General features: G+C 34.3%; 1 protein-coding gene and 1 pseudogene across 2 annotated transcripts in view; one reads left to right on the top strand and one right to left on the bottom strand.

The window, feature by feature from the left end:
• Positions 1 to 23,276, bottom strand: part of Abcb7 (ATP binding cassette subfamily B member 7) — a 90,945-nt gene that overhangs the window by 8,373 nt on the left and 59,296 nt on the right. For both annotated transcript variants that reach the window (XM_015505845.2, XM_048797461.1), the window contains 5 exons: positions 3,813 to 3,945; positions 2,710 to 2,978; positions 1,981 to 2,069; positions 1,801 to 1,888; positions 737 to 911 (listed from right to left, as the gene is read on the bottom strand). In XM_015505845.2, the coding sequence (XP_015361331.2) occupies positions 737 to 911; positions 1,801 to 1,888; positions 1,981 to 2,069; positions 2,710 to 2,978; positions 3,813 to 3,945 (754 nt within the window). The remainder of the gene's footprint in view (positions 1 to 736; positions 912 to 1,800; positions 1,889 to 1,980; positions 2,070 to 2,709; positions 2,979 to 3,812; positions 3,946 to 23,276) is intronic.
• LOC107159294 lies at positions 11,109 to 11,913 on the top strand (annotated as a pseudogene).

The raw sequence follows: 23,276 nt of genomic DNA, 5'->3' as shown, positions 1-23,276 counted from the left end.
TTTCAATTTCAAAGCATTCAAATCCATGATTCAGATAATACCGGGAACTTGGTATATATTAAGTGCAATGGGAAAGTCCATCTACACACTATAAGACACAATAAAAATGGTTTAATTAATGATAGAAATGGAAGGTTAAAAAAACTTTCTTCTCTAAAACATAAGTGATTGTTTCTTTGTAGTATACATTCAAAAATTGAAACTAATGGATATATCATGACTGAGAATATTAAATCTCATATTAATTTCACCATGAATGAATTCTAATTGAGGGGGGTTACACAAAAGAGGTAGACATATTACTTTTGAAATTATAGAAATGAAAATATTAATAAAAGATTATAAGGTTATGGTAATTCTAAAAGCAAGATGTTTTTCCCTTTTAATCCTTTGGACTAAACACTGAACTAATGACTTTGATTTCCAGGCCTATAAGTGAAACCAGAAATACTGAACACTAAAATAAACTTGCTCCTCAAAGATTCAGGTTGTAGACCCATAAAATGTAGAAACAGTAATCCCAATCAATGAGAGAGCCAGTGCTAAACAAAAAGAAGAGATGATCAATCGAGAACACACATTCTGATACAAAAAGGAAACCATTACAAAAGTGCTAAAGTACTTTATTGAACACCCTTTATAACTAAGACTAATATACACATTCTTTTCATTAATCTTAGTTACAAAAGTTAAGTTTTATATAGTCTATAAAATGTGATAACCACAGATGCATTACCTGCCACAATTCCCTGACTGGCAAGCACCATTATAGCTGTTAAGCCAACACTGAAAATAGCACTTTGGCCAAAGTTCAGCATAGCCAGAGTAGAGGTACTTTTCAATGAAGCAGTCTCATATGTCTTCAAAAATCCATCATATCTCTGTGCTTCATATTTTTCATTATTAAAATACTGCAAAATACATAGAAACAGTAACTATGGACAAGTATAACAGGTATGTATTCTTTTTTTAAGTGATTAGTATAGGTTCCACCTGACTTCATATCTGGATACAATCTTGTACTACAGACTTCATTTTACAAACTTACTTTCGATACACTGGACTATGGTACTCCTGAAGTTTTCTATGATAGGTTATATTATAAAAGTTCATAAAATTCATCCAGTAAACATTTACTGAATGCATACCTAATGTGAACCCAGATCTAAATTTATTTAGATCAATGACACTTCCTTCAGGAAACCTGCCCCAGATCCTCTGAGACTCAGAATTGGCAGTTCCCTTTGCTACAAATTATGTCTTTCTGTTCGTCATCTGCATGCTTACTTTAACTCTTCTACTTTTGGTATATCATAAAATTCTGGGAGGGAAGGGATTACGCGATAATCATTTTTTACTACCCTCTCCTATACAGCACTTAGCATAATGCTTTACATATAAGGGGAATTCAGTAACTATTTGTTAAATGGAAAAATGAACAAATAAATGAAAGAATTAATGAAAATCACTATGCTAGGTACCCTAAGAGATACAAAAAGGGTTAAGCACTTACATGCCAGCTAATTATCTTAATGTTCATTCTGAATCAAGATGTTAACAATATATTTATGATCATTATAATTAATTCAGAAAGTAAAATTCTGATGCTGCTAAATAAAAACAGGTAAAAATAAAGGGCAATGTCTAAAACAGAAGAAAAACTTAGTATTATTCCATAACCTAGAGATCCTATCCTTATCCTAACACAAAGCTCTCACTTATAGCACCTATTAAATTAAATGGCAGAACAAATCTTGGTGCAGTATGAAAGGCAGAGGAAAGTACAATTAAACACATTACCTTCACAGTTTCATAATTCAGCAGTGAGTCTATAGCAGCATTACCTGCATCATTATCCGCTTTGTTCATTTCTATTCTAAATCTAGTTCTGTAAGACAAAGATTTGCACAGGCATGAAATGTATGTTATAAAAGCATCGCTAAATTCTGGACTTTGACTGGGCCCTGAGGAATACCATACCTCCACCGTGTGACTGCAACTGTGAATGCTGTGTATGCACCAAGTGTTCCTAGGGTTACCAATGCAAACTGGGCACCACATTTGTAATACTGGAAAAAGTTCAAGAGAAGAAATGAGAAACAATTATTGTTCTTGTCAAACAGTGTATATGATCCAACAGCAAATCTCAGTCACAAGATATTAATTAAAAATATTAAGGTAGGAAGTATATATGACAATAACTGGTGAAAAACCTTAGACAATCTACTTTGGGTAACAAGGAAAGAAAGCCAAATTTCACTTGCCACATTTATACTGTCATCAAATGCTAATACTAAAATAGTACAATAAGCTTGAAGAGGAACAAAAACTGTACATGTATACATATTTTAAGTATAAAAGATGAAATTGTCATAAATTTTATGAATGGTGAATAGCAACCTAGATACTCTGAGCATATCAATCTGATGCCATATATAAAAATCTCTGTTAAAAAACACTTCACAAACACTAGCTAATTAATGGTCTATGTGTAGGATTAAACAGTTCTAAACAATAACAACATGTAAAGAGCTTGGACAGCCCTTGAAAGCTTGTGGCAAAATAATTAAACAAACTGCATAATCTTTCTTTCTGAATTTAATTTTCAAAACCATGGGCAAGCAATAGCACAGCAGCTTCAAATATTCAGTAGCTGCCAATGAGAATACTAATAAGATAAAAACTTGCTATAAAGACTGTTTTACTTACCAAAACACTACTGACAAGTGTCATTTCAAACATGATGGGGAGAAGATTAAATACCAAAGCACTCAGGACAAAACTGATACCCCTTGTCCCTCTGTCAATAGCCTTAGATAAAGCTCCTGTTTGTCTGCTCAGGTGGAAACCCAGATCCAGGTTGTGAAGATGGAGAAAGACATTTTTGGCTATTCTTCGAATTGAATTTTGGGCTACTTTTCCAAATACTGCATTTCGAACTTCATTAAAAAAGGCAGCTCCAGCTCTTGATACACCATCTAGTAATACATTATAAAGAAAAAATGAGGTGTAAAAACATTAGAATCAAGGGATTGAAAAAATGTTTGTACAATGAATACTCAATCAACAAATATATCACAGAATATTTATACTAAAAGAAACCTAGAAATCCTTTATCCTAACGAGAACTAACTTTTCTGGCACGATGAATCTCTCCTGGTTTTATTTTTCCCCAGATTTCAGAGGCTGATTTTTCCAATTAAAATACTCTCAATAAATAATAGACCATATGGCCTTATTATGGATACATGTACAATATCTGTTAAGGTTTTTGATCTAGTTCAATTCTCTGAAATAGCAAATAATAAAAATAAGATCCTGAAAATTCAAGTGTTTTAACTAAAAGCATGCTCCTACTCATATTTCATAAAATCTCCTTTCTAATGCATGGAACCACATGGGATTCATACTGTTTTTAAAAATTTTACATTTGTGTCATAACTACTAAATTTATTTACATATCTATCATTATTTACCTATTTTTTCTTTAATAGCTAACAATAGCAAGAAAATAACTGGCCTTATTGAAAAGGTATTTATAAAAAGCCTATTAAAAATGGTTGTTATAAATTTAATGTCCTATTTAATATTATTATTTTCTAGAATGTAGAGAATGCCACTATTATCATAGACTTTTGCAAAGTATACCATACAAAGAAATTCTAAAAATCATATATAGAAAATCTCACATAAAATAATAAACATCCAAAATACTAAGTTGTGTTTGTGGTGAAAAGGTCATCTGCTCAAATATGATGAACCCTTCTTGAAGAAAGTCAACACCTGTAGACAGATTAAAGAATCACACATACAACCAATCAGAACTGCTGTTGCCATGGTTGCAACTGTATTTGGTGCATCACTCAGGTTCAGCATGTTTCCCGACATCTGGTTGAGGCTGTCTACAGCATATTTAAACATGAAGGGAACCACAATATTCATGGCCTAAAAACATAAAAACATCCATTATCCACCATACATAAAATAATTATTTGTAAAAGTACAAACTTAATTAATACTTATGGAAATGTTCAGAAATTAACCATTTGCTGGTATTGGAATGATTTCCCCAATTTGTAAAGATAAAATCTTTGGCATTGGGAGAGCTATCATTTCAAGATTTTTATATCACAGTACCATGTTAATGTTCATTTACAAGCTATGTGAATTTGTCTAATGCTCCTGCTTCCATGGAATGATCCTTGATCGGTCACTCAAAAATGTGCTTTCTGCCATCTGAAATTCTACAGAGCTCATAGAACTTAGTGCCAAACTGCTATACATTTATTTGTTTGGGTACACATTTTGCTTTCCTCCTATAAAATTTTTAAATATCTTTATTTTTATCAATCTATCATTTATTTATTTTTATGTGGTACTGAGGATCAAACCCAGTGCCTCACATGTGTGAGGCAAGTGCTCTACCACTGAGCTACAACCCCAGCCGCTCCTACTGTAAATTTGAGGGTCTGTATCTCATTACTTTTTGGTCTTACCCATGCTGAGTATAATGCTTTGTATATAGTTGATATTCAATTCACATTTTAAAGATGAATTTTTTTCACCATGAAAATGGTAAAAACTGAAATTATATAGCAAAAAGGACCTCAAAAGCTGATAAAGTACAAGTATCTGTGGCTGATTCATTATTTTTAAAAATATGTGTAGATTTATTTGCCCCCCAAAGATCCTTTGCTTTAATACCATAAAAGCAAAACCCACTGAATGCCAAACTAAGTTTTCATTAACCAAAGTACATCTCCATGAAAATACACCAAAATAAAACCTAAAAACTTAAAAGTTTCAATGCTTTCATTTATTCAGAGCAAATATTTAATCATTCATGTTCTACACTTTCTGCAGAATTATAGTGTCTAAAACATCAACCACCATTTAGGAACACAAAATTTGTTAGCCTGCCAAAACTTTCTTTAGTAACAAGTGAAAACAATTCTATAAGGTTTAATAAAAACATGGATATTCCAGCTCTTGTTCCAGTATTGTGCTATCCCCATCTTTGTTAAATACAGTGATTTATAGGCACCAAGTCTAAGTTTAGCTACAACTGATAGAAGTTATGTAAATCTTACCAAGCAACATTTGAAAGTATACAAGAGTTCTTTGCAACCAAGCAGGTGTTCTAACATTCAACAATAATGTTGAAATACACACAGCTGTTGGAAAGCTTTTCAGAATGTAACATGAGAGAAATTGCTTAAAACTTCAAGGTTTTTAACTTCCAAAATATAATCTAATATAGAATACATGGGAAGTCCCCAAAAATAAATTTCTCAATTCTGATTTTCTTATAGCCATCTAAGCTCAGGCTCTTGTTTCTCTTGAAATGGTCTCCTCCTCTCTACATCTTCACTCTTCAAAGCCCAATTTGATTTCTAGTTCTTTCATAATGACTTCTCTGATATCTGCAGTCAATTTGACCTTTTGCATTTCCCAATCCTTCTCTTTTTTTTAACAGTTTATGCCTTGATATTTATCACTTTTATATTTCTCATTTACTTTGCATATGTACATATATACTGTCTTCTTAATCCATATACAAACCTGTGACAAAACATTTAGTGAACAACAGCTTTGAGTCAGCTATGATACTAAGTGCCATTCATAAAAGTGAGGACTGAAACAAATAACAATTCTATGAAATGGGTATTATCATTATAGTTGAGGAAACTCGGGTTCCACAAGGTTTAATGATTTGTCTGGTTGAGCAGCAGAGCTAAGATTAAAATTCAGGTCTGATACTTGAAGTCAGAATCTATTTCTTGTATGTCATACCTATATTAGCAGCTTACAAGGCAGGAACTATATATTTAGTTTCTTTTCCACCGTAAAATGGACACTTTTAAGTGTCCCATTTAAATTGGCTACAGATGTAAACTATGCAATTTTTCTAACTCATAGCTTATTGTACCTTCACCACAGCTTCAATGAGTGAGGACTGAAAGTTATGTATCACCAACAAGGTGATGCTATTTTACTTTCTTGAAAATGTTTTGGGGTTTGGTCAAGTTTGGGAACATCCTTTTAAGAATGCAGAATATGTGAACATCATCTATCCTGTGAGTTATTGGCAGAAAAATTGAAGTTATTAGCAGAGTGCGAAGAACATGGCACTACCTCTAATTATCATTGAATACTGTTGGTTTTCCCATTAAAATAAATTTTAAAAGGAAAGAAATGCACTAATAAAATAGAAGGCATTATATTATTTGTAAATATTTTCATTACCAGCCATGTGTAGATTTCTTTGGCCTTCTGATATGCTGAGGGTACGATGTGACAAATACTGATTTTCCCTAATATTCCACCTTCAGCAGAACCAGACTTAAACCATCTCAAAAGAGAATCTCTTTTAAAACCTCTTATTTTGAAGTAATTATAGATTCACAGGAACTTGAAGAAATGGAACAAAGAGATCCATGTATTCATAACCTTGCATCTCCTAATGATGTCTTATATAGCTGTCATTCAATATCAAAATCAGGAAGTTAACATTGGTGTATTACTGTTAAGAAAACTATAGAACTTATCTACTTTTCAACATTTTTAACATGTTCTCATGTGTATGTATATTTGTCTATTTGGCTCTATGCAATGTTATCTCATGTTTAGATTCATGTAACTACCACTACAATCAAGATATAGAACTATTTCACCACCACAGGAAAACAGATTTTGATTCATCTTTGTATTCACTCCCACCCCACCTGTTCCACTCCAGTCCCTGTACCCTAGCAATCACTAATTTGTTCTTGATCTCTATGGTTTGGGAATCAGACAATACATAACCTTTTGAGATTGGCTTTTGTTACACTTACAATAATGTTCTGGAGGTTCATCGAGGTTGCTATACATATCAAAGGACCATCCTTTTTTATTGCTGAGCATTAATCCATGGATGTATCAGAATTTGTTCAACCATTCACCCGTGAAGGAATTTTGGTGGTTTCAATTTTGGGAGTATTGTGGTTAAAGATGTTTGAACATTCTCATATGGATGGACATAAATTTTCATTTCTCTGGGATAAATGTACTGGAGTTCAACTACTAAATCTATGTAGAACTTTTTAGAACTGCCATACTCTTTCCAGAGTGTACCATTTTATAATAACTGGCAAAGCATAAATGACTCAGTTCCTCTTCATCCTCATCAACATTTGACATTATCACTATTTTTCCTTTTCTGAAACTATTGTAGTAGGTATGTAGTAATAGCTCCCTGTGGTTTTACTTTGATTTTCCTAAATGGCAATGAACATCTTTTAATGTACTTATTGGCCATTTGTTTCTCCTCTTTGTTGAAATATCTGTCTTTTGTACATATTATAACTAGATTGCCTGTTTTTCTACTACTGATTTTAAGAATTCTTTATGGATACTAGTATAAAGTAATTATTGGATATGTGATCTGCAAATATTTTCTCCCTTGACTTTCATTCTGCTAAGGAGCCTGAACTGTCACCCAACTTAACAGAAAAGAGGAGTTCCATCTCTCAGGAGTCAAAAAAGCTAAAGTAGGAACCTGCACTTTTACCCTCTCCAGCACTAATGAAGCAACACCTCTGCTCCAGGAAAGTGGTATTATAGGAAGCGTACTAAACAGAAGATTTAAATAAGGTCCAGAGCTCTACAACGTAATAACCTAAATGTCCAGGTTTGAATAAAGAATCAACTATCATATCACGAACCACGAAGATATCAATTTGAATAAGAAAATCGACAGACACTAACATCAGGATGACACAATGTTAGAACTATCTGACAAATATTTCAGAGTAACAGTTTAAGTGCTTCAAGGAACATTATGAATGTGCTTGGAACAAATGAAAATAATAAATGTCTCAACAAATACACTGAGAACAAATGAAAACTTTGGAACTGAAAAATATAATGACCAAAATATAAAAACTCAATGGATTAGGCTCCATGGAGAAATGGAAAGGTCAGAGAAGAGTTATCAGTATCGTTCTACTTCCTAATTTGGCAAAAAGAACACAGCAGGAGACATTACACTAGCCAACTTTCAAAATATACTACAAACCATAGTAAGTAAAGTAGCACAGCAGTGCCATAAAAACAGACACACAGATCAATGGAATAGAACTGAACCTCTAGACATAAACCCATGCCATCTACAGCCAACTGATTTTCAACAAGGTACTAAGAAAACAATGGATATCTACTATATACTGGATATCTATATGCAGAAGAATGAAGCTAGAACCCTAGTTCTTACCAGTTACAAAAGTCAACTCAAAACAGGGGTGAGGGCATAGCTCAGTGGTAGAGTTCTTGGCTAGCATGTACAAGACCCTGGGTTCAATCTTCAGTACTGTAAAAAAGAAATAAACTGAAAATGGATAGGAGACTTAAAACGTTAAGACCTGAAACTATGATACTACTAGAAGAAAACAAAGGTTAAACACTTCGGGACACTGGAATGGGCAAGGATTTGTTTTAGATAAGATGCCAAAAGCACAGAAAACAAAAGCCAAAATAGACAAATGAGATTACATCCAACTACAAAGCCTCTGCATAGCAAAGGAAACAATATAATGGAAAGACGACCTACAGAATGGGAGAAAATATTTGCAAACTATATATCTGACCAGGGTCAATATCAAGAACGTATATATAGCACTCCAAAAATTCAATAGGAAAATACAAATAAAATGATTAAAAATGGGCAATAGATCTAAGTAGATATTTCTCAAAAGTAAGCATACAAACGGCTAACAGATATATTGATATTGCTCAATATCACTAATTATTGGGGAAATGTAAACCAAAACCCACAATGAGATATCGCCTCACCCCAGTAATAATGGCTAATATTGAAAATATTAATGATAACAAGGGTTGATGAGGATGTGGAGAAAGGGAACTCTTGCACACTGTTGATGGAAATGTAAATTAGTACAATTATGAAAAACAATATGGAAGTTCCTCAAAAAATTAGAAGTAGAATAACCACATGATACAGCAATCCCTCTCCTAGGTGTGTGTGTGTGTGTGTGTGTGTGTGTGTGTATGTATGTATGTGTGTGTGTGTATATATATATATATATATCCAAAGGAAATAAAATCAGTATAGAAAGTGATAACTAAACTCCCATGTTCATTGTACCACTATTCAAAATAGCCAAGAAACATAAATAACCTAAGTGCCTATCAAGTTATGATAAAGAAAATGTGATACATGTACACAATGGAATACTCTCATTTATGACAACATGGATGGAACTAGAGATGAAACCTGCTCAAATACAAAAGATGACAGGAAAGGTGAAACAGGAACAAAATAAAGAATAATCTTGCAGAAAACCAGTAAGAAAATGGTATAATTAAATTCAAATATACTAATAATATCATTATAATTACCAACATATTAAATAAGCAATATAAATCAATAAATTATGTACCCATATACTAGCAAAGAACAATTAGAAACCTAAATTCAGAAAAGAAAACTATTTACAACATCCCTCCCTATCCATCCCCCCAAAATGGAAATCCTTAGGAATAAACCTAACTCAAAGTCTCTTGTTGTACTATTGATTTGCTCATTCTTAGGGGAGGAACTATTTTTGTCCTCTGTAGGATATTTAGCATTGTCTTTAACTTCTACACACTACATCTCAGAAGCATACCCTACCTCCTCCAGTTGTGACAAAAAAAAAAAAAGTCTCCAGACACTACCAAATGTTCCCTTGGGTTCTAAATCACCCCTGATTGGGAACCACTAGTGTAATCCAACAAGAACAGGGTCTGTGTGTGAAAGCTACCAATGCTGATGAAATAGATCAAAGAAGACATAAGTAAATGGAGAGACATAAGGCATTCATCCAGTGGAAGACACAATGAAGTAAGGATAATAATTCTCCACAAATTGGAACATAGATTTTTTTGAATTTTCATTAAAAGTACCATTAGGCTTCTTTGTTAACTATGGATAAATTTATACAGAGAGGTAAGGAACTGAAATAATCAAAACCACTGGAGAAGAAAAGAAGTTGAAATAATCATACTACTGGCTTTATGACTAAGTCTACAAGAATTAGGATAATGTAGTATTAGCAAAGTAAGAGACACATAGACCAATGAAATAGAATAGATTTCAGAAAAAGATCCCACACATATAACTATGGTAGAAAAATAATGGCTCCCCAAAGAATTCCATGTATATTTTCTCTAAAGTTAGTAGAAATGATAGCTTAAATGACAAAATGAACTTTGCAGATGTGATTAAACTAAAGAAAATGGGAAATTCAGGAAAAAGTATCTTGAATTATTCTGATGGGTTGAATGTAATCACAAAGATCCTTAGGGAGGCAAGAAGGTCAAAGTCATGAGAGCAGATGGGACTACGAACGCACAAGGGTCAGAATGAGACAAAAACTAAAGATGCTACTGACTTTGAAGATGAAGGAAGAGGTCACAAGCCATGAAATTCAAGTAGACTCTAGAAGCAGGAAAAAGCAAGGAAATGGATTCTCCCTGAAAGCCTTGGGATGGAGCAGAGCTCTGCCTTTATTTTGACCTAGTAAAACCTAGTTTTGGACCTCTGATTTCCATAAATGTAAACTAATAAATCTGGGTTGTTTTGAGCTACTGAATTTGTGATAATTAGTTGTACCAGCAATAGTGAACAAAAGAAATTCAATGAGGAAAGGATAGCCTTGGTGTTGGAACAATTAGAGAACAAAAATAAATAAACCTCCACCTAAACCTTATATAAGAATTCAACCTGAATACAGATCTAAATGTAAAAGATAAAAATATTAAACTTCTAGAAGAAAACAGGAGAAATTCTCAATGATGTCGCGTTAGGCAGATAGTTCTTAGACATGACAACAAAAGCATAATACATAAATAAAAAAAATGATAAACTGGAATTCATCAAAATTTAAAACACTTGTTCCATATAAGGCAATAAAACAAGTTATGGATAGAAAGACTATCTGCAAATCAAATATTTGAGAAAAAACTTTTACCCAGATTATATTAAGAACTCCCTAAACTCAAGAGGAAAAACAAAACAGCTCAATTAAAAACGGACAAAACGAGAACAGACCCCGCCCATCGTGGAGGAGGGAGGGCCACCAGTATTGACATGTTGCTTGAGGAGGTCCGCGTTGGCGACAGACTGAGTGGGGCCGCGGTCTGGGGCGACGTGCAGGAGGTGCACCGCCTTCTGTACGGCGAGCTGGTGCACCCCGTCGCCCTGAATCGCTTCGGCAAAACGGCTCTGCAGGTCATGATGTTTGGCAGTCCCGCCATCACTCTGGAACTTCTGAAGCAAGGTGCTAGCCCCAATGTTCAGGATGCCTCCGGTACCAGTCCAGTCCACGATGCAGCTCGCATTGGATTCCTGGACACCCTGAAAATCCTCATGGAGCATGGTGCTGATGTCAATGCGCCTGATGGCACTGAGGCGCTCCCCATCCATCTAGCTGTGCAGGAGGGCCACAGTGCTGTGGTCAGCTTCCTGGCTCCTGAGTCTGATCTTCAATACAGGGATGCCAGGGGGCTTACACCCTCGGAGCTGGCACAACAGAGGGTCTCACGACATCATGGGCATCCTGCAGGGGTGCACAGTGATCCCACTGTGAGCCAGGGCCACTCTACCCAGCAAGAGAACCCACTAGGTTCTGTCAGAAGAGAAGGGAAGAAACACTTTCTCTCCTCACTCCTCTTGCTCTTTACAGAAGGGGGAGGAAGACCAGTTTGTGGCTTATTGGTGTTGTTTTTTGGGGAGTGTGTGTTTGGGGGACATTTCTCATTTGTTTTTCTCACCCCTTTTGGTGTGTTGGACAGAGAAGGGCTCCTATAGGCAACAGCCACTGAAACGGTTCATTTTGTCTGCACCCCGGGCTGCTGGGGCTGCAGACTAGACCCAAGCGCAAAGTGCTTAAAGCCCAGCCCCAGAGCGAGTCATCACCTCCAAGGCTCCAGGAACCTGGTGACTTTGGCTGGCTGTGCTCAGAGAGATCCCTGAAGTGTGAGCTCTGTCTTGGACATGGGGGGCAGGGAGGGAAGTGTTTCAAATCAATAAAAGGGTAGTATGAGTAAATATTTTGTTGGAAGCTTGTTTTCCAGTCCCTTGTACAGCGTTTAAAAAGGAGATTCTATTTATTAAGCTTTATGGAAAAAATTGTGTGTGATAATTTAATGTTTCTACCGATTAAATTAAAACTTGTGCATGAAAAAAAAAACGGACAAAACACTTGAACAGACACTTCACAAAAGTGGATATCTGGATGGCAACTAAGCACGTATGAAAATATTCAATACCATTAGCCAATTTCCTAAGAAGGGAGATGTAAATTAAAACCACCAGATACTACTGCATGCCTGATAGTACCAAGTGCTGGCAGCCAAGAAGCAAAGCAACTGGAACTCTTACACATTATTGATGGGAATATAAAAAGAGCTTCTCTGGAAAACAGCTTGGCAGCATCTTATAGTATTAAAAATATACTTAGCATGACCCAGCATCCCACTCTTTAGTATTTATTCTAAATAAACTGAAAGTTGGGTTACACAAAAACCTATACCTGAATATTTAAAGCAGTTCTAGTTATAATCACTAAAAGGTAGGAAGAACCCAAATGTCCTTGAATAAGTGAATGGATAACAAACTATTTATTCATACCATGGAAAACCACTCAACAACAAAAAAGAAATGGACTGGTATACTCAGTGACTTGGGTGAATGACAGAGGCATTATTTTCAGTGAGAGAATTCAGCTTAAAAGGTCATATATGACATGATTCCATTTATATGATGGTGTGGTTCAGATATGGTTTGAGTGTATCCTCCAAACATTCATATGTTGGAAACTTGGTTCCCAGTGTGGGGATGGTGAGAGGTGATGAACCATTAAGAGATGTGGCCTACTGGGAGGTAATTAGGGCATCAGGCACTACCGTCAGAAGAGATTAATTAAGTTTCACAGAACCCTAGTTAGTGCTTGAGATAGTGAGTTATAAAGAGTAAACCTCATCCCTGAAACTCTGGTTTCCTGTCTTGCCATGTGATCTCTCCTTTTGACATGTGTTCCTGCCCTGATGCTATCTATCATGTTGTGATGCAGTTTGATGGCTTCACCAGAGTTGAGCTGGTGACATGTTCTTAAATCTCCAGAAGTGTGAGCTAAACAAAATTTCTTTACAAAGTACCCAGTCTCCCATATTTTATTACAGCAACAGAAAATGGATGAATATATATGATATGTTCGAAATAAAAATAATTATACTGAGAGGACATATCAGTGTTTCCCACCATTTCTGGATCTGAAGAAAGTATGACTATGAAGGGTAACTCATGGGAGATTTTGAGGTGATGAAACTTTTCTGTATCCTAACTGCAGCTGCAATTAAATGAATACATACAAGTGTTAAAAAATCATAGAACTGTATACCAGAAAGAGTTCATTTTACTGTATGTTCATTAAAATTAATTTAAAAACCAACAAAGCCAGTGTCTCAGGTTACAACAGACCTGATTCCCTAGGCACAGGAGCTAACTATCTAAAGCTATAGGACAATGTATTTTAATCAAAATCAACTCAATATGAAGCCTCATATCATGTCACTTCCTAAAAATTAAGAAATTGGTTATTTTTACTAGATTTTAAACATGTGACAAAAGGTATATTTAATCTGTAACTGCAACATACACATTAAGTACAAGAGAAATAAAATCACTTATCCTTACAAACTTTTTTCTTTTCTAGACCTTAATTTAAATCATATTTCATCTGCTAAACTTTTGAATGCTCAGAGATTGTGTATCACTAAGAAATTGAATTCAATTAATTTTTAGTACAAAAATATATAGTTTGGGACAGTGATTGAAGAACACACTTAAGGAAAAAGTAAAATCATCATATGCTATGGTTTGAATATGGCTTGTTCCCTCCAAAAATCATACTGACATTTGTTTGCCACTGTGGTGGTACTGGGACATGGGGCAGTGATTTAAGCAGTGATTAGGTTGCTAAGAGGGATTAGGACCACTCTTGTGGTAATGGGTTAATTCTTCAAAGAGTGAGTCTTCAGGGACTGGAATTTCAGAGTCTTTGAATTTCAGAGTGGCCTCAGTTAACTAATGGCTCCATAGCAGTGCTGCCAAGAAGGGCCGAATATATTTGAATAAGAAACAGAGAATTTTTTTACCTTGTTAATTGCTTCTCTAGTCATAAAAGGACCAGGAGGAAAGAAAGAAAATAAAGACCAAAGACTCTAAAAGGAAATTTGATTAGCAAGGCAAAACAGAGAAAATAAAACTGAACAAGGCACTTACATGATTTGTAAAGACCATCAGGTAGTGGTAGGACCTTCACAGAACTTAAGTCTATTCTCATTAAAAGGAGAAAAACAATAACAAAAAGAAAACAACTACCTGAAAATGGAAATTCTTTTACACCTTATAAGTTACTCATTCATGAAAATTAGGCCTGAGTCATAAAGCAAATGCCATAAAAGAGTCCCATCACATAAGTAAAATTTTCTGTCTTAAAGCTGATTTTGGGTATTAAAAATAACCACAACAGAAAACAGCCTGTTTAGTCCAATCCTTGCAACATATCTGAATATAGATTCCAAGAAGATGAAATAAGAATTATGACTTAACAACAAAAATAACAAAACAAAGAGTCCATATTCAAGAATGTTACATAATATAATATTTATAAGAAATCCACTGATTGTTTATACTTAACATGATAGTTTAATTAGGAAAATATAAACATGACAAAACTGAGACATAAATAGAAAGAGACCATATGTCATTGTCAAAAAACAGACACCTAAAACATGTGTAAGCAAGTTGAAAACCTAGAGGTCATAGCCATAAAACAAATTTGTTGTATCTATTTCACAGCTGAAGAACACCTAACTGAGAGCAAAGTAAAGCACACAGAAGAGCAAGAGTTTAGAGTCTTAACTCTACTAATCAAATCTAAGAGATAAATCCTCTTACATAAGTCCTTTAAGAGATAAAAACTTTAGAGGGGAAAAGTGGATCAGACTGATATTTAATGAAAACTTTGAATGCAACCAGTAGAAGTAACACGATTTGTTTGCTTGATTCATTAATTTTTTTAAAAAAATGGCCTTATACCACAACATCTTATTTGATGTAATATTAGCATTTATGTGGAATAACTGGTACACAGCTAAGATCTATTACAAGGTAGGAGTCCCAATTTCCTGTATAATATATAAAATGCTTAAAAATCACTCCCCTGCTCATAATTTTAAAAATGTTGAACTGAAAATACCTCCTTGAAGCTAAAAGAAAATTGAGGTAACAGGGTAAACTGCTATCCCCAAAACTAGGTGAATCATAGTTTACATGGAAAAGGTGTTATGGCTGGGGGAAACAAGCAAATGGTAAGTTAGGAACATTAATTGCTAAAGAATGAGCAAGAACTAGTTCAAAAGATTAGAATCCTGGGGGTCCCCACTTTCATAAGTTTTACCTCCTGTGTCAGTCAGCTTTTCATTACTATGGCAAAACACTTGAGATAATCAACTTAAAATAAGAAAAGTTTATTTTGACTCACAGGTTTCAGTCTATAGGTGGTTGGCCCTATTGCTTTTGGGCCAGTGGTCAAGTAGTACATCATGGCAGGAAGTACGTGGTGGAACAAGCTGCTCAACTCATGGAGACCAGGAAGGACACAAAGAGAGATACGGGGGCCAAGATTCCAATACCCTCTTCAAGGGCATGCTCCCATATGACTGGAAGACCTCCCAGTAGGCCCAGCCTCTAAAACATTCTATCACCTACTCAACAGTGCCAAAGGTTGGGGAGCAAGTCTTTAATACCTGGGCCTTTAGGGGACACTTATCCAACCACAGCATCTCCAGTAGCCACACCAGGTTCTAAGGATAAATATATGAGAAAAAATCCCCTCATTATTTACAGTAGGGTGAGGGGAAATAATTGTTTCAAAATATGACCTGAGTATTCTGTTCTCATTAACAGAGGCTTTCCCTCAAGAGAAACTATTTTACCAAAGCATAACCAACTTAAGTTTTATCAGAGTATAACTAACCTGGGAGAAGGAAAATACTCAGCTCTACCTCCTCTAGCATTCCTATCTTACTAAATGAGGAAAGGAAAGCTGAAAGCAATTGTGAGGTTCATATCCTAGGGATACATGCTCATGATAATTCTGAGATGTAATTATATGATTATATAAGGATTCCTCTCACCTACTTAATAGGGCTCCACATCAATAGGGCTCCTCTATAATAACAGGCAATTACACAACTGAAAAAGACTACAAGACTCAGAACCTATTTAAAAGGGAGTCTCCAGAGAAAGACAATGGGGTGACAAAAAAAAAAAAACAGATACTAGAGGAAATATTAGCCTGACACATTCAGCTATGACAAACATTAAACACAGTCAACTCACACCCTGATAAACACAAAATCTCACACTAACAGCCTATTTACCTCAGTATCTTGTACTCAATAGATCATGTCCAGATTTCAAAAAATAAAATTACAATATGCAAAAAGATAATAAATAACTTGAATAGGCAAAGTAAGTATCAGAATCAGACTCAGTTAAAGCACAGATTTTGGCATTATCAGGTAAGAAATTTAAAATGATGAAGACTAAAGGTGCTAATAGAAAAAGCAGAAACCATGCAAAATCAGATGGGTAATGTAAGCAGAAAGAAGGGAATATCTAAGGAAGAACCAAAAAGTTATGCAAGAAAATAAAAATACTGTAACAGAATTAAAGAATGTTTTTGATTAGCTCATTGGTAGACAGAACACAAACACTAAGGAAGGAATCAGTGAATGTGAAGATATATGTCAAAAGAAATTTCACAAAGGGAAAATCAATGAAAAAAAAGTAGAAAAGAATGTGCAAGAACTATGGGACAATTACAAAAGGTATAACATATATGTAATGGGAACAGTAGAAGGAAAAGAGAAAAGGAACAGAAGAAATATTTGAAGGAATAATGGCTAAGAATTTTCTAAAATGAATGACACAAAACCACATATGCAAGAAGCTCAAAGAACACCAAACAGGGGGAAAAATAACATATTTTGGCATATCATGTTCAAACTGTAGAAATTCAAAGAATCTTAAAAGAATCTACAGGAAAAAACACCATTCCTACAGAACAAAGACAAAAATAACATTGGACTTTTCTTCAGAAACATGCAAGCAAGAAGAGAATGGAGTGAAATATTTAAATTATTAAAACGGGAAAAGACCACAGACCTAGAATTTTGTACTAAGTGAAAGTTTCCTTTGAAAGTGAAGAATACACACCTTCTAAAAATAAAGTTGAGGGAAATTGTTGCCAGTATATGTGCCTTTCAAGAACTGTTTAAAATTTCTTCAAAGAGAATAAAAATGATAAAGATAAAACCTTTGATCTACATAAAAAGAAGTGTTAGGGGAAAAATTTAATGTAAAAGTACTAATTTTATTCTTAATTTACCTAACAGATGACAGTCTATTCAAAATAATAACAAAAACAATATATTGGGTAATTAGAATTATAGATAAGTGGAATGAATGACAACAATCTGTAAGTGATGGGAGGATTAAACTGGTAATGCTATTATGTGCACTACCCATGCAGCAGTATGTTATGTGAAAGTAGACTTAGATTAGTTGTAAATGTATATTGCAAACTATATTGCAATCAAGAAAAAAATTTAAGTGTAACTGAAATATTAAAAGATTACAAAAATTAGAATCACATCAAATGGTCAACTTCAGAAGTAGTTTGGAAGAAAACTAAATTAAAACCAAAGAACAAGGGCAACGAATACAAGGCAATTATACATATGGTCAATACTATTAATAAAACTATGTCAATTAATCATTTAAAATGTGAATAGTCTACACCAATGAAAAGACAGATTATCAGGGCAAGTTTTTAAAAATGACCCAATTATAGGCCATACGTGGTGGCGTACACCTGTCATCCCAGCAGCTCGAGAGGCTAAGACAGGAGGATCACGAGTTCAAAGAAATCCTCAGCAACAGTGAGGTGCTAAGCAACTCAGTGAGACCCTGTCTCTAATAAAATACAAAATTGGACTGGGGATGTGGCTCAGTGGTTAAGTGCTCCTGAGTTCAATCCCTGGTACCCCCCCACCCAAAATAACCCAATTATAGACCCCACCTGAACCACAAAGACTTAATGGATTAAAAGTAAATGGATGGAGGGCTGGGGTTGTGGCTCAGTGGTAGAGCACTTGCCTAGCACATGTGAGGCACTGGGTTCGATCCTCAGCATCACATAAAAATAAATAAATAAAATAAAGGTATTATGTCTGTCTACAACTAAAAATATTTCATAAAAAAGTAAATGGATGGAGAAATATGTACCATGCTAACATTAATCAAAGTAAAGCTGAAATAAGTATACTGATTTCAGACAAAGATGATTTCAAATCAAGAAAAATAAAATGGGATAATAGAGGGCAATACGTAATGTCAGAGGGGCCAATTATCCTAAAGCATATAACAATTGTATTGTGTAAGCAATTTAACAACAAAATATCAAAATGCATGAGACAAAAACTGATGAACTGCAAGAAAAAATAAATGGATTCTCTATTATAATTGGAGATTTCAACACCCCTTCAAGAGTAATTGACAGAAGTAATAGTCAAAAGGGTAGGAAAGACAGTTGAATAAGACAGACTTCATTACCCTAGGTACATGTATGACTGCACAAATGGTGTGGCTTTACTTCATGCACAACCAGAGAAGTGAAAATTTGTGCTCCATTCGTGTACAATGAATCGAGGAGCTTTCTACTGCCATGTATATCTGATTAGAACTAATAAATTTTAAAAAAGAATAGGCAGAAAATCAGTACGGCTATAGTTGAAATGGACACTATCAATCATGAGTCTAAATGACACATACAGAATACTTGATCCCATGACAGCAGAATACATATTCTCGTCAAGCACACAGATCATTCACCAATATAAACCACATTATAGGCTATAAAACACCTTACCAAATTTAAAAAATACATCAATATCATAAAGTAAAGCTCTTATCTATTAATGCTATTAAAAATCAGAGGTATTAGAAATCATAAACAGAAAAATAGCTAACATATACCAAAGACTAAACAGCACACTTCTACATAGTAAATGGGTCAAAGAAGTCTCAAGAGAAATGTTAAAATGCTTTGAACAATATAGAAACGAAATTACAACTTAACAAAATTTTCTGGATGCTGTGAAACTTATTCTTAGAGGGAAATTGAATGTGTATATTAGGAAAGAAGATCTAAACTCAATAATCTAAGCTGGACTTCACAAAAATTAAAAATTTCTGTTCTGCAAAAGACATTATCAAGAAAGTGAATAGACTGGGAGAAAATATTTACAAAAGACACATCTGACAAATGCCTATCATCAAAAATGCATGAATAAACTTAAAACTCCAAAATAAGAAAACAAACATCCTTATTTTAAAATGAGCCAAAAGACGTAGACATCTCACCAAAGAAGATACAAAGATGGCAAATGAGCATATGAAATGATGCTCAATATGATATGTCAGTTAGGCAAATGCAAATTAGAAACAAAAATGAGATTACACTACACATCTATTAGAATGACTAAAATATAAAACACAATTCTGAATGGTGGTGAGGACATGTAGCAATGGGAACTTTCATTCATAACTGGTAATGGTACAGCTAACAGGGAAGGCAGTTTGGCAGGTTTTTTTTTTTTTTAAAAAAAACTATGATACAATCCAGCAATTTTACTCCTTGGTATTCACAAAAATGAGTTGAAAACATATCCACACAAAAACCTACACATAAATGTTTCTTGCAGTTTTATTCATAATTGCTCCAAATCTGGAAGCAACCAAAATGTCCTTCAACAGGTGATTGGATAGACATAACCCTGTTACAGCCAGGCAATGGAATATTATTCCACAATAAAAAGAAATGAGCTATTGGGTCACAAAAAGATATGAAAGAACCTGAAATGCACATTACTAAGTGAAAAGACCCAACAGGAAAATGCTACATACTATGAGATCCCAGCAATATGACATTCTTGTGAAGAAAAAACTAGAGAGATACTAAAAAGATCATCGGTTGTTAAGAATTTGGGGAAAAGGAAAGGAGGGATGAATAGGTCAATCACACAGGAGTTTTAAGGCAGTGAAACACTTCTGTATGGTACCACATAACTGTACAACACAAAAAGTAACTCATAATATAAACTATGGACTTAGTTAACAATAATGTTCCTTCTTAAATAATTGGCTCAACAACTTTAACAAATGTGCCACAATAATAAAAGATATTAATAACAGAAGAAACTGCATATATGGGAAGGAAAAGAGGTATATAAGAACTCTTTACTTATTTTTCAATTTCTCTATAAATGTAAAATTTCTCTAAAATATAAATCTTTTAATTAAAAATACTTCAGGGTATAAATACTATTTCTCAATTTAATTAAAGACTTCAGATAGTGATGTTTTATTTTTCAGAAGATTTTCAAAACATCAAACTCAAGCAAGAAATGTATGAAATTTTTGAAGCCTTTCCCAAATGTCTAATCATTTGCACTCCCATAAAATTTCACTTGCATCTCCCTTTGGATACTTATATAATGTCACAGGTTTTTATCATTATATTTTCACCGCTAGTACACGGCAACTCCATGAGGGCAAGGCCCACATTTTATTCATTTTGTTATTCCCATTTGCCCAGCATAGTATTTTTTACTCAATGGTCACTCAATAAAAGTATGCTCAAAACACACATTAGTCCTTAGTTTAAATAAGAGTTGCATCCCTGAAGAAAAAAGATACTGATTTCATTTTGATAAATCACACTATCTCTTGTTATTATTTTATAATATTAAAGATAGTCTGTTAAAGACCAAAACAAGCTATTAATCAAGAGTGCCTTTTTGTACTTGATACTTTAATTTCATTTGCCTACAATGGTTTCCAAGATGGGGGAGGTTAGAGAATATGAATAAACTTTTGGGGGAAATATTAAAAGTAATATCTGTTTTGTAAAATCAGGTGATTTTTCTTTTTCTTTATATTTCCCTTAAATCCTGATTGTTTGAAAAATACTAATAGAAAGATTGAATTTGAAAAACAAAAACCTTAAAAGATCTCAGAATCCTCAATTAATGATGATATGATACTCCTATGATATATGCACAGACTGTGATAAAAGATACTGCATAAAATATGTAGGAATTTAAGGAATGAAGGAAAATAGCATTCTTTTCTCTCTTACTTGGCAGCAGAACCCCTAAAATATGTCACATATAGAACCCCAACATATTAAAATAGAATTGCTGTTTGTCTGATACAAAGAATGCCAATCCTTGCGCTGGGGTTGTGGCTCAGTGGTAGAGCACTTGCCTTGCATGTGTGAGGCACTGGGTTCAACTCTCAGCACCACATATAAATAAATAAAATAAAGGCCCATCAACCACTAATAAAAATATTTTTAAAAAAAAGAATGCCAATCCCTCTTGGTTTACTCCAAATCATCTCTATATGATGCTGTTTATTTAAAATCTTTGTTGGTGACAGTGATAGCCTTAACAGTTTCAGAATCAAGAGCATTCAAAGGTAAATAAGCAAGTAGATGGTATGCTGTGGGCCCATGCATGAGATCCTCATCCATTTTTTTTTTGGTGCTGGGGATTGAACCCAGGGCCTTGTGCATGCGAGGTAAGCACTCTATCAACTGAGCTATATCACCAGCTCCCTCATCCCCTTTTCTTCTTTTCACTTGATATTTCTTTCTTCCTTCTCACTTGTGCCTCAAGCTTATTCATAATACCATCAATGCCACACAGACAGATGGATGGCATTTAGAGCTGAGAAAGTTCCTAGACCCTGTACTAAAACTCCAAGAATATGTGGAGGAAGGGAAGATCAGAGAAGACCAGAGTACAATGGGTCTTAATTACTCCAAAGTGTTTACAGGTCAAAGTGTGCAATCAGGTTTGAAGGAAAAATAGGAAGCCAAGGAACAAAAAGGAATAACAATCCATCTTTGCACACCAGTTATAAAGCACACTTGCAATACTGCTAAAAAAAACAATACTCAGTTTTTGGAGATTTGGAAGAGTGATCAATTTTAAACTGAGAATAGTCTACAAGCTGGAAAATGGGTGTTTACAATGGTTAATGCTATGTTCTGAATGCATCAAATTATTATTCTATGGTCTATTTCTTGTCTAGTAAAAAGAAAATTGTTACTATATTCTTTGAAAGTACTAGAAGGCACTCCTCATAACATCTGGCAATTTCTTATTTTCTTGATTCAAAAGCAATCAAACATGTTTTAAGGATTTTCGATATTCATTTGTATTTATTTGCAATTAATTTATAAGAGTTTAGTACAACACTTTCCATTCTGTGGATATCCAGTATATATTGACTGAATAACAAAATAAATTTGCGTTCTAATAATATTTCAGCCCTTAAGGAAGTTAGTTTAGATCTAGATTTCATACCAATACTGACATGTCACCAAGCAACAGAACTCCATATTTCTGAAGCATTGGAACTCACTCTAAAAATAAATCCTAATATAAATGTCATTATTTAAGACTCTTCCTTTTGACTAGCTTAATTAGTCTTGCTCTAACCTGTTCTCTTTAAGTCAAAGGAAAGTCCAGAAAATCATCTTTCTTTAACTTGTCAGCAAGGTATATACATTCAGCCAATAAACAAATAAAGGCCAATTTGCTAATTTTGCCTTGCATAACAGCACAGAATCATATTTATCCTTAAGTAATTCATATGTTAAGGACAATCCAGCAGCCAGTACTGTGCTAAAAATGAAATGAAAGTTTAAAAATTTTAACATTAGCTACCAAAATTAGATTTGTAATATCATTTTCTCTGTTCAGCTTAAACAAATAGAATAAAGCATGGGATTCTTGATCTGTTGCTCAGCATGTTGATTTAAGTAAGTACTCTTTTGGGAATGGGTCAGATTCATTGTGAGAATATTCAACAGTGCCTACTGATGAGAAAGGAGACATGAAAATGGAGAATCTGATTATGAATTACTTTCGTTTTACTCTTACCTCTTCAATTATTCCTTCCCAGATTCTACTACAAAGGCTCTGTCATGAGTAGTCTTCTATTTCTGTTCTTTTCTTTGGTGAACTCACAAATTTGCATTGTTTCAACATTCACCTCTTGAATCTCTAACCCTGGGCTCCTTCTTGATCTT

The sequence above is a fragment of the Marmota marmota genome, unplaced genomic scaffold (genome assembly GCF_001458135.2).
Source record: "Marmota marmota marmota unplaced genomic scaffold, marMar, whole genome shotgun sequence".
Taxonomy (NCBI): domain Eukaryota; kingdom Metazoa; phylum Chordata; class Mammalia; order Rodentia; family Sciuridae; genus Marmota; species Marmota marmota.
This window is presented reverse-complemented; position numbering and strand designations above follow the sequence as displayed.